Raw genomic sequence first — 12,913 nt, 5'->3', positions numbered from 1 at the left:
TTTTTTCTCTTGTATTTGTCTAATATCTTTGTTATTGTTCCATGCACATGCATTGGGTAGAGTAACTCTTCATCATAAAATTATATGCATAATAGACTAAAAATAAAAGAAAAATAAATAAAAAATAATTTTTAAACATTAAAAGCACAAGGTAATTAATAAAAACAATTAAGCCAAATGGTGAAAAATTGGACATAATCTTAAATAGACAAAGACGCTAAAAATGAATGTGGAATAAAACAGAAAATTTTCTGTACTGCCCTTTTATATATAAATTATACCTTTGTTTTCCCTCTTGCTAAGTAACTCCTTAAGAATTAAGCCCTCGGCGTCTGCTGCAGCTCAAGGTTTTGCAGATTGAAGCTATTTGGGCCTAATCTCTGCTATATAACAATGGAAGAGGACATGGATACGCCTGAGGAGGTTACTTTAGTCGAGGTATTTTATCAGTATTTACCTCCAAGGTTTTTCAATGCAATCTCTTAGCCCTTGCTTTTGTTCCGAGCGGGCAATTTTACCTTTGTTTTTTGGACTAATAACCGGTCCACAATTTAGTAGGGTTAGCTAAGGAACTGCAAGCAAAGCTAATAAATATTTTTTCTTTGAGCATTCACGGCTTAAATCTGTACTCGTAGTAATGTGTGGTCAGTTAGAGCAATTAAAGAAATAACTAGGCTAAATTTCAGTTTCGAGGAAATTTTACTTCTCAAATCCTTTTGCTGCTCGTTCAGAGCGTTTGCATGGGTGATAATTGATTTTTTGACATTTTTTTGGGAAGACGTTCAATAGTGTGAAAACAATTTTTTTTCCTTCGAGCAATAAGATAGTTAATTAGTTTCGAATCCGAATACGATGGCTATAACATTTAGGCGAGTTTATGGTGTAATGATTACGGGGAGGACTGTGAAAACACGTTCCACATAAAAAGCTAATAAGCTACATCACTCGGTTCAAAATATTATCGCTCCTCATAATAACAGCAAAAATTTTTGGGCTGTGGAGTAATGGTGTGATTGGATTGAATTCCAAGTTTGCAAATATGAAAAATGCGGCATAAGCTTATCTGACACTGTGTTAAAGGCGGCACTTTTCTCACCCAAAAACTTTTAAAGCTATAAAAGGATTTCACATTTAGGTAACAATGCCTGTATTCAATAGACTCACAATGGTAAATGACATATTACATCAAGAACCTGAGATCATTTCAGGTCTACCAAGAAGTTAGAAGAAGACCAAGTAATAAAGAGGGACGGTATAGACATTAGACTACTTGACTAATTATATTTTTGAGATGATTCCAATGGTTGTCATGCTCTAAACACATATTTGGATTCGAGTGTGTAATAATATATATGGATTTCCAATTTTAAGGAATGTGACGTTTAATTATGGCTCCTCTTGATCTTGATAGTTCCAGGTTGTTGTGTTGGCAACCATTTTGTAATGGACTAAGCCCATGCAAGGGGGACTTCTAATTTTTCTCAGCTGCTGCTGCATAAAAAATTGAGGAGCAATTTGCGTGATTATGGTCTCATGGTAATTGAAAATTACTGCTCCACTTCCATATTTTTGAGGACAATGTGAAAAAATGACAACTTTACAATTTTTAAAATAATTACCTCAATGTGATATTTAACCAAACTGATCGTTAAATTAATCTCTATTGGGGAACTTGTGCCTGCACACTCAGTTAAAACATCAGGCATCTCTGCATAATACAAGGATAGCCGAAATACCATATAAAAACAACAAATGTGATATATTTCAGAATATAATGTCAGTCAACTGCATCTGACTGAAAATCAACTATATCTAGCATGATCCAGATATTAAAGATGCATAAAATAAATGATAGTGCTGAACTAGATGATACAATCATAATCAACATTTAAAGTGAAAACAGTGACGTTGAAACACCAAGAGAGTTCAACATATAAAATCACAACATACGCAAGCAAAATGCACAGTCAAACATCATTGATAAATATGACATTAGTATCAAAATCAGGATCAAACAGTAAGATAAGACACATACGCCTGTTGGCTTTACATTAGTTCCCTTTCATCAAGTGGTACACGTTCTAATCTCTCCAACACATTTGGGATGTTGTTTTGAGCTATGGCAGTGAAGTTATGATGCAAGCAAGGTGATGCATTAGTTTTTCTATATCCTATCAGAAGATTACCTCAAACTGCTACCTGGATCAGTGGTTGAACTGGGACAAGTGGAAGTAGCAGAGTCACGGGAGATTGTAGCTTCAGATTCTGTTGGATCAGAACTTGAAAGCCAAACTTGAAATAAGCAGTAGATTATGTAACTCATTTGACTGCTGGTCTCTCAAGAAATGGAAAGAGCTTGTTTTTTGAGAAACGTTTTGGGGCTGCTTGTTTTCTCATTATATTCAGAAGAAGATGGATACCAATTTGTCTCGGCAGAATTTGTGGGTGGTGACATCCATCAGGCTACATATATAGATGGTTGATAGTCTGGAGTACATATAATAAAATAATCAATCATTTAGGTCAGCATAATCATTATATAGATGGTTGATAGTCTGGACTACATATAATAAAAAAACGGTGTTCCACGAGCGTTGGGGACGCGTTTCCAGGACGGGGGACCAAGGGCCTAAGTTTGGGGACGGCGGGGGGATGGCGGCGGGGGGATGGCGGCGGGGGGGTGGTGCTGATATAGTTATACATATACATATAGTACTTGAAAAACTAGTTTTGAAAAGATGTATGACAGTATAAGAATTACATTTCAAATGAGACTATAGGAAATTAGATGTTGTGACGTTTTCACACATCGCCCCATTGCAAATGGAGACCCCCTACTTTTTAGGCCTTTCTAGTCTTTTGGTTTTTTGTTGTTGGGTCTTTTCGTGGCAGTCTTGTCAGTCTCTCTCCGCCTTGTGGATGTTTGGGGATCAGTTAGAGTTGATCTGCTTCTTTGTCGAGCAAGTTCTATGAAGTCTAGGGCCTGTTTTGTCCCTTTTTAGGATTTCTGCCTTTTGTCCTAGATTTTAGGGGTTTCTGTTAGTGTTTTGAGAAAACTGAACATACAATTGGAATCAGGTCCCTTCAAGGGACCTCTCAGTAAAATTTGAGCCCAAACAGAGCAACTTTCTATTTTTAGAAAGTCCCTATTTTTTAGGGATTTTTCTGAGTCCCGGAATGTTGTCATTTTGCCAAAAACAAACTTACTATTTTTAGTAATTTCTATTTTTAGTAAGTTTCTATTTATAGTAAGTCATTCTTGCACCCTGTCTAGGGGTCTAACGCTGACACTTTGAAGGTTTCTATTTTTGGAAAGTCAGTATTGGCAGGGTCAGTCAGACAAGGCGACAAGGATCAGACGTTCGCAGACATTTCTAATTCCGGAAAGTTAGACAGCAGACAAAGAAAGCCAGAAATTGATCAAGTGTTGGAAACCTATGCCTAAAATGGAAAGCTCAGAAATTCACCAAGGTTCAGGAAGTCATTCCAAAATTGCAAAGCGGACAAATTCCATGAATCCATGGCAGAGTGAAAACAGCGCCCAAGGATGCAGTTGGGCGCCAAAATGGGTCAGGCAAGGATGGATGGACAAATTTCATGAATCCTCCACAGAGTGAAAAATCCGCCCAAATGTGCACTTGGGCGTCAAAATGGAGAAGGCAAGGATAAGTGGACAAATTTCATGAATCCTTGGCCTATGGGAAAATCTGCCCAGATGTGGACTTGGGCGCCAAAATGGAGAAGGCAAGGATAAGCGGACAAATTTCATGAATCCTTGGCCCATGGGAAAATCCGCCCAAATGTGCACTTGGGTGCCAAAATGGAGAAGGCAAGGATAAGCGGACAAATTTCATGAATCCTTGGCCTATGGGAAAATCCGCCTAGATGTGGACTTGGGCGCCAAAGTGGAGAAGGCAAGGATAAGCGGACAAATTTCATTGAATCCTCACCAAGTCAAAATTCCGCCCAAGATGAAGGACATGCGCCAAAATGAAGGAGGCATGGAGGATTCACAAATTTCATTGAATCCTCCACCAAGTCAAAATTCCGCCCAAGATGAAGGACAAGCGCCAAAACCAAGGAAGCATGGAGGATTCACAAAATTCGCTGAATCCTCCGCCAGTGCAAATTTCCGCCCAAGAAGAAGAAATTCTAGGAAAGGTGAAAATTTGGCTAAGTGTCGGAAATTCCTTCCTTCAAGACAAAATTCCAAGAAAGGTGAAAAATTGACTAAGTGTTTGAAATTTATTCCTTCAGGACATAGTTCTTGGAAATCATGAAAATTGGCTAAGGCATGAAGAATTTCCTTCCTCAGGGTAAGGAACAAATTTCTTCCCAAAGGAGAATTCCTTCACAACATGAATTCCACACCGGGATGAATTGAAGGTAAAAAAAACAAAACAATTTCTTGGCAAGGAAAGAATCAGGGATGAATTGAACAAGAAATTCCCCCGTAGGGAAAAAATTGAAAAATCCATTCTCGGGCATCAAGAATCATCCAAATTTGAAAATGATGGTAGACTTGGAGTCGTGAGGGAATTTTCTCTCTCTTGGACCATGGAACCCTAATTTGGAAATTTTCCTAAAAAATAGGAGATGGTGGAAAATTGTTGAAAATCTCCTCGAGAGTAAGGAAAGTTCGAGAAACTTCAAGAAAAATTCTTCATGGATCAAATTCTTTTCTCTTGAAGTTTTCTTTCTCCAAGGTTTTCTCGCCAAGTGGCAGCCGAGTCAACGGACGTTGAATTAATGAAGCATCTCTTTGCATGTAGCCGTCACATTTATGGCATTATGACATATTCCTTTTGCATGCAACCGTCACATTCAGAAGATGATGGTACATTTATGGCATCACGGGCGATTTTTGCATGAGGGTACATTCATTGCATAGTGGGCGCTTCTGGAATGTAATTAATTGTAATGGGATGGAATTAATTGTATATGGGCATGATGGGTTATTAATTGGAGATTCCCACCTTGTTGCATCTTGAGTGGAGAATCTTTAGGGCAAACCCTAATTAGGGTTTTGCATGTAATCGTGGCTTGAGGCCTATATAAAGGGGTGACCCCCCTCATTTGTAACAGGAGGGAGCTTTGTATGAAATTGTTGCGATAAGTTTTGAGATAATAACAGTGAAACACTGTTCTTTGATGGTGTCCACTTAAGTTATTTTTCAAGACTTGCATGGTTTCACCGTCCTCACTTAGATTAGAAATAGTAAAGTGCTTTGATTTCAATGGAGAATGTAATGGTGTGATGAATTTCCATGGTTCATACTTTTTGCATCTTGCTGATTGTAAGTTGCAGTGTAAAGTTAGTCTGAGCCCCCTAAATTCGTGCTAAGTTCGATTGTGGATAGTCGTTTGGATTGCGCCGTTTTGGGTATTCAAATGTACTTTCTTGATTTGAAAATCCTCTAGCATCCCCAGAAGATTGCACCGGTTCTTGTGGAGTTGTAGTTAAACTTGGCCAAGCAGAGCTTGGTTTATTTGGAATTTGTCCACCAAAGCACTATTCATTGTTATCACTACCCTTAGGAGTAGATTTAGATCCTTCTAAACCCTTTCCCTTTTACTTTCAGTTTATTTTAGTCCGTTCGAAGCAACAACATCGCATAATCGCCACATCCGATGATGGAGTTCCAGCCACAACAAAGAAGTGAAAGAATGATGCAAACGTAAGGCCCCTTGGATTACCAACAAACACATCAGCCAACTGAGTCACGTCCGTAGCATAAAGGAACCTTGGAGTTGATTGTTTGATCTTCCTGCAATCTTAGCACACAATCGTACTTAAATCAAGAGAGAGTGAAGTGACCATTAGGCAACTTTTTCTGTGTTAGACGTTGTCATAAAAAACACGTCAACAGGGACCAAGGGCCTAAGTTTGGGGACGATGGGGGGACGGCGGCGGGGGGTTGGTGGGGTGGTGGTGCTGATATAGTTATACATATACATATAGTACTTGAAAAGATGTATGACAATATTACAGTATAAAAATTACATTTCAAATGAGACTATAGGAAATTTGAAATACTAAATCTAAATACCAAGATTTCTTCAATGCTAATTGTGTTGTTATATGGAGCCTAATCAGACTCGGAGGTTAAATTTTCCCTACTTCTATTGGCGCGGTTTCCCCCTATATTTTTCAATGGGGGTTTGGGGGCAGTGCCCCGCGAGGCCAAAAATACTTCTATTATTTTCTAAAGGCGTCGAGTGTTATTTTTCTATTGGCCCACGTCCAATTAGCGTTACCCCTTAACCCCCCAAAAAGTCACTTTTTAAAATTTTTTTAATTTTAAACATTGCATATACGTGGGGGCGACGGGAGACATTTGGGCGTCTCCTTGGGAGATGTGGAGACGTCTCCATGTCTTTGGCGGCGATTGGGTGGCGGTGGCGGGACGGCGGGGGACGTCGTGTCCCCGTCCCCCCGTCCTGGAGACGTCCCCCTCAGGGAGACGTGGCCAAAAAGGGGGGGATGCGTCCCCGTGGAACACTGTAAAAAAATCAATAATTTAGGGCAGCATTAAGGGGAAACCATGGAAAAGGACAACTTCAGTTAGACCAAACCCAAAAGTGGCCAGAATAGAGTTGGAGCAAGAAGTGTAACTGAATATACTGTCTGTTAACCAGAATTTGATTTACTTTGATGCACAAGAGATTTTCATTTTTCTTTTAATCCATTCTTGATCCATAAGGATTATGAAAACTGTAAAGAAAAATATGAACAGTAAGATAAGTTCAGGAAAAGGTCAACAAAAGACATTCTCAATTTTGCTGGGTCAAATCTGATTGTCTGGAACAAATCCACACCTGTGGGATTGATCCTCGACTGTGCCCAATGGAATTTGAAATGATGAGGTGAATTTTCCGCTGCCAGCTTCTGGTGGATACTTTTAGGGCCTGCAAGGGATGTTCTAGCATTAACATAATTATATATAGAGGTGGGAAGTATGTTTCTAAGAAGGGGAGGAAAAATAGATTGTTATACTGATCGAATAGAGGAGAATCCAGCTAGCTCATTGTTGTAATTGGAGCCTTGACATTTGTATCAGTAGGATCCATTGAAGCAAAGCGCAGATTACATTCATAGCAATTTATTGTACTTGCCCAATCTTTTAATATTTATATCGTATAAGTGCATTTGCCACTACCAAAGCTGTTTTTTTCCTCATTGAGGGTTTCTAGGGTAAAATAAATTTTTATTTATTGTGTTGAATTCTTTAATTTCCAGCATGTTATTTTCCTGATTTGCAACAACATTCATCTCTCTTAAAAGCTACCATTTGATAAATCAAGTAGAACAGTAATAGAATAAATAAATTAATCTCCGATTCTTTAATTCTTCTACAAGTTGAGAGTCTATGGATCATTTTGGCATCAAAGCAGTATTTATCTTTCTGCAATTTGTGTGATTGACTTTTTGCAGGACAGTTACTAGGTCACAAAAAGATAAGGAGCAATTGCCTTGCATTCCAGATATCTCCACTCGAAGGTGGAGTAAAGAGGTGAAAATGGAGAACCTTGAAAGTCTGAAAAAAGAGTGATTGGCCTTGAGAGTAACATGGAGATGAGTACAAGAAAATAGAATTGGGTGAGGCAACAAAAAGAACATTAGAACCAACAATAAGAGTGAATAAGCTAAGATTAGTAGTGAGAGCACCCCCCAAAAACTTGGTAGACAAGATGATGGTGAAAACTTAAAAGACCAAGAAACCTTCTTGGAAGGTGATGAAGAGATTTAGGTAAAATCTACACATGCACTGTTTAAAGTTGAAAGAAAGTAGAAAAAAATCTTTTGATGGGCAAGAACATGCTGAGTTTTTTGATATTTGGATCAAACAAATGGAAGTTTATGTGATGTCCCCTTTTTGTTGACATCAGATATTCAATGGGATTAGCCTATTACTGACCCTCGTAGGCTAATAAGATTGAATAGAGGGTCCTTTGAGGAATGCAGCTTCTCTAGTGGTTAGAGTTTTGTAGGTTTGGCTTTCGTTCGGCTTCATTTGGACTCCGTATGCATTACTTACTATCTATAGTAAGTCAGAGATGTTAGAGATGGACCCATGCTATTTTTAGTAAAGGGGTATGGTCATATGCAGCTTCATCATGTCAGCTCCCAGTTCTGACAGCGTTCAAAAAGGATGAGTAATAATGGAGATATTAATGTTTATTTAGTTTAAATAAACATTAATGGTTTTGAGTTTATATTATTAAGTTATAATATAAACTTTATATTATAACTTAAGTGAGGGTCAAGGGATCATAAGTTGGGGCCATTGGAATTAATTAATTAGACTCTCAAATCAAGGTAATTATTGAATGATAAAGTGCATCTAATTTTATTATCATTTAATATCATTTAATGAGCAAAAGGAGAAATCGAACTTGTGAGGGAAATATATATATTGTCTTGAAGAACTTGAACCTCAAAATTGTGAATTATGCATTTTGATACTTGAAGAATTTTGGAGAGGAAGAAGCCAAGGGTTTCGAATTTCCAGGCCATTGGAGAACGTGATACTCTTCAATGTTGCAGCTGCTGTGAAGTGGTGAAATATCCACTGAATTGTGGCATTCGGGAGAACTTCATCCAGGAGTTATATTTGTGCTTAAAGTTGGAGAATTTTATCAAGAGTTTGAAGGGGTTTAAAGATTGATCAATTAGAGACTTGTGGCTTCTACTTGGCAGCCATTAAAGAGCAGATTGCAGGCTTTTATCAGCTGCTACAGTGCCCATGAATAGTGACACTACAGTACCCGTGAATAGTAAATCGCTACGGTGCCCACGAATAGTAAATCGCTACAGTACTAATGCATTTTAGAAGAGTTAATCTACAGAAATTCAGAGGGGTTTGAAGAGCGATTTTCAGATTGTTGGAGGCTACATTTATTGCTGTTAGTACCACTCATTGGCACGTGGGAATTACATGTATGTATGACAAGTGTTTGTGTTAATGACAATCTGCTGTAAGTGCATTTTGGTCTCTTAGAATGCATGCCAAATGTTTGTAGAAATGTCTAACAGCTGTAGATGCATATTTCATATGATTTCAGTTACACATTGTCATTGAAAGGTTAGTGGTAGGTGTTACATTGCATTCTCATTTAGTTTCAGACTTTGATATATGACCTTTTGAGTTCAATGAATGCATATTATCATCTCATGAATCAGAATATCAAAAAGAAACCACAATCAGCAAATACAAAAGTCTCATGACAAGTGTTTGACAATATTCCTTGGGGTTCAAATAAGCAAAACAAGGTCAGATTAGCCAAGGGATGCTACAGTTTATTTCAGTATGCCTAAGGCTTTCTTTGATAATATGGTGAAGGTTCTATAGGAGTTCTTGCCCAAAAAAGATTACTTTCAAACAAAGAAGGGGATGAATGACATACAAAACAACTAGAAAACAAGCCAACAGTCCACAAAACTAAAACACCCCAAACTACAAAGGGTACCCATTTACCAGCCACATTCAAACATTCCAACCAAAATAGCGTGCTAAGCCACCCCCTTCTTTGTGTGAGACTTGAGAGTACTTTCTTCTACTAGAGGACTTTTAATTGGAAACTATCTTCCAAGTATCCACTAAGTCCGAGATTCTGATGCAGTCTAAAATTTGATACATGAGACAAGTAACCAATTTCTCAAGTATCCGATTTCTACCAGCCAACTAACATAATTGGCTTCTCGTTTATTTTCAGTTTTGGTCTTCTATCAAACTCTTTGAATGACTGGAACTGTCAGGCCAACAACAACTCATATTTCCAACAAATGGGTTTCAAAGAAACTAATAAGCCCACAGGCTTTATCGACAATATAAACATAGGTACACAGGCCATCAGAAACCAAGCATTACAGGCTTGCAGGCCTCAATCTTTTTAGAATTTTTGTACTTTCCATGCTCAGTTCTCCTCCATGATCACAAATGCAACCCTTTTCCAAAAGATTGCCTTCGCAGCACTGTTGATCATTAAAAACAACAACCAAAACCTAAGACAGCTCATTTTCCCCGAAATTTGGTTCCAATCTGTCAGAAGATGATGGGCATTAGTTAGAGGAGTCACTGGCCAAAATTAGAGGTCAATAAATATTAAAAAGTAACAGTCAGAACATGCCTTCACATCCAAAAGATATAATCAAAATAACTTGTGAGGAGTTGGATATCGCTAAAAAGGAATAATCCAATGATATCATATTAAAAGCAATTTAATTGCCTAGCTGATATGGGTAAACAAGGCAGGAAAATAATGCCAATAAAGTAAAACTACCGCTGCTAGTGGAGAAGGCAGCAATTAAATAAATCAGCAAAGAGGAAGAATTTAAAAATATAAGTTGTGAACATGGGAAAAATTGCCAAAACCAGCTTAGAATAATTTGCATTGAGCAAAGGTGACCAATAAAATAGCCTGCAACCTCAAGTAGAAAAAGCTGCAGGATTGCTGTTCAACCCAAATGCTCTTGCATCACCATCCAACACTTCACTAGAGGGGAATGACTCCAAAATCTAGGAGATTGAGGAGACATGGCCAGGCCTCAGAGTATAAGAAGCCTTATCACACCGCCTTTAGAAATTGAAAACTGCTCTGTATCCATTTGTATTGCTCTAGGGAAACCCAAGCACAGCCCCAACAAGGGATACCCCATTGAGGAGAACAAATCAGTCCAGAAGTAGAATCCAAGCCTTGTTTCTTATGAGTATGATCACATTATGGGACAATTTTCACGCATAGATGGGCATCCAAAGGGGAAGACCTTGAACGATGGTTCTCTTGCATGGGGAGGAAAAGCTTGATGAGATGAGATAGATGGAGAATTAACCAAAATCATTTGATGCTTGTTGATAAGCTCCTTCGTTTACTGTTATATCTAGTAATTAAATAGGGAAGTAATAATACATATGACAATGCATACTAGACACAGGAGTAGAATATATCTTTATTCGCACATGAAATTATTATAGATTAGAAGACCAAGGATGGCCGGCCAAGGGTTACAATTGATCTGACTCTATCCAACTACCTTCCTTCGTGCTACACAACATATTTAAAGGACCCGACGGTTGTCGAGAGGAACACAACCGTCAACCAAAAGGTGACCAATAAAATAACCTGCAACCTCAAGTAGAAAAAGCTGCAGGATTGCTGTTCAACCCAAATGTTCTTGCATCACCATCCAACACTTCACTAGAGGGGAATGACTCCAAAATCTAGGAGATTGAGGAGACATGGCCAGGCCTCAGAGTATAAGAAGCCTTATCACACCGCCTTTAGAAATTGAAAACTGCTCTGTATCCATTTGCATTGCTCTAGGGAAACCCAAGCACAACCCCAACAGGGGATACCCCATTGAGGAGAACAAATCAGTCCAGAAGTAGAATCCAAGCCTTGTTTCTTATGAGTATGATCACATTATGGGACAATTTTCATGCATAGATGGGCATCCAAAGGGGAAGACCTTGAATGATGGTTCTCTTGCATGGGGAGGAAAAGCTTGATGAGATGAGATAGATGGAGAATCAACCAAAATCATTTGATGCTTGTTGATAAGCTCCTTCGTTTATTGTTATATCTAGTAATTAAATAGGGAAATAATAATACATATGACAATGGATACTAGACACAGGAGTAGAATATATCTTTATTCGCACATGAAATTATTACAGATTAGAAGACCAAGGATGGCCGACCAAGGATTACAATTGATCCGACTCTATCCAACTACCTTCCTTGGTGGTAAACAACATATTTAAAGGACCCGACGGTTGTTGAGAGGAACACAACCGTTAACCAATGGACCCATAACTACTCGAGAGTGACAACCCACTTAATACAAATAATTAATACATTGCCGGATATCAAACATAACAATAGGCATTTTATGCCAACTACATCATCCCCCCCAAAAGAAAAAGTTGTCTTCCAAACGACAAGTAAACATCAAGTAATATTTGGGAAGACTACTGACAAGAGTGTAGACAATGGCTTGGATTGGACAACCCCAACTTGTAGTGTACCTGCCAAATCAAATGGGGGTTTGGGGGCAACGCCCCCAATAGGGTCAAGGGGTAGCACCCAAGGTGTGCCCCCTGTCGTGATACAGGGCGGGGTTGAGGGGTAGTGCCCTTGTCGCCAAGTCCAAATTAAGACCTTCAAAACCACACAAAACTCCATGGCGCACATGATTTTCATGATTTTTTAAGACGCCAAAAACAATGCTGATGAATCCAAAAAAAGCGATTTCATATCAAAATTATGTTTTAGTTGTACTCTCCACTTCAAAATTAATGGCCATACTAGAAGTTGCTTTGTTTTTCCCGACTTCCCCTTGTCCAATGTAAGTCTTCCTTGGCCATACGACTCACTCTCATATGGCTTAAATCCTTCCTCATACGACTTGCCAAGGTGTTGTGTTTGAGATTGACCTTGTACGATAACTTGTTTTCCCTTTTCTCTACGACCTTTTTGTACGACCTTCTGCAAACTACCCCCACTTACCATGTACGGTTTTTGCTTGTTCGTATGTCCCTTCACATACGGCTCTTGTGAGCCTCTTTTGTATGGCTTTTGATTGCCTATACAACTTCCTTCCCCGTTCATGTGTGATGCCATTCGATTGTGTGTAGGGTTTCGAGCACCTGTGGTCCGTACGCTTACAGACTGTTCCTCTCCTACTTCTCATATGGTTTGTTTGTTCTGATGCTTGCAACATCTAGCAACCCTACCATGTACGACAATGTTTCTCCTATGTACGACTTCTTTTTTTGACTGTATGACATCCTTTCCTCCACACACAACTCGCAATTTTTTCTCACGTACGACCCAGAAGTGCCATATGATTTGTTTTCTCTCTCTTTGTGTGGCTTGTTCTCTCTCCTCGTTTATGGTTTGGTTGGATCCT

General features: G+C 38.8%; 1 protein-coding gene across 1 annotated transcript in view; it reads left to right on the top strand.

The window, feature by feature from the left end:
• The first annotated feature begins 269 nt into the window (after positions 1 to 269).
• Positions 270 to 12,913, top strand: part of LOC131036111 (uncharacterized) — a 29,340-nt gene continuing 16,696 nt past the window's right edge. Inside the window, exon 1 of the mRNA XM_057967925.2 lies at positions 270 to 438. Coding sequence (XP_057823908.1) covers positions 394 to 438 — 45 coding nt within the window. The 5' untranslated portion in view covers positions 270 to 393. The remainder of the gene's footprint in view (positions 439 to 12,913) is intronic.

This window comes from Cryptomeria japonica, chromosome 4 (assembly GCF_030272615.1).
Source record: "Cryptomeria japonica chromosome 4, Sugi_1.0, whole genome shotgun sequence".
NCBI classification, from domain to species: domain Eukaryota; kingdom Viridiplantae; phylum Streptophyta; class Pinopsida; order Cupressales; family Cupressaceae; genus Cryptomeria; species Cryptomeria japonica.
The sequence above is the reverse complement of the archived record's forward strand: the minus strand, read 5'-3'. Positions and strand labels throughout refer to the sequence as shown.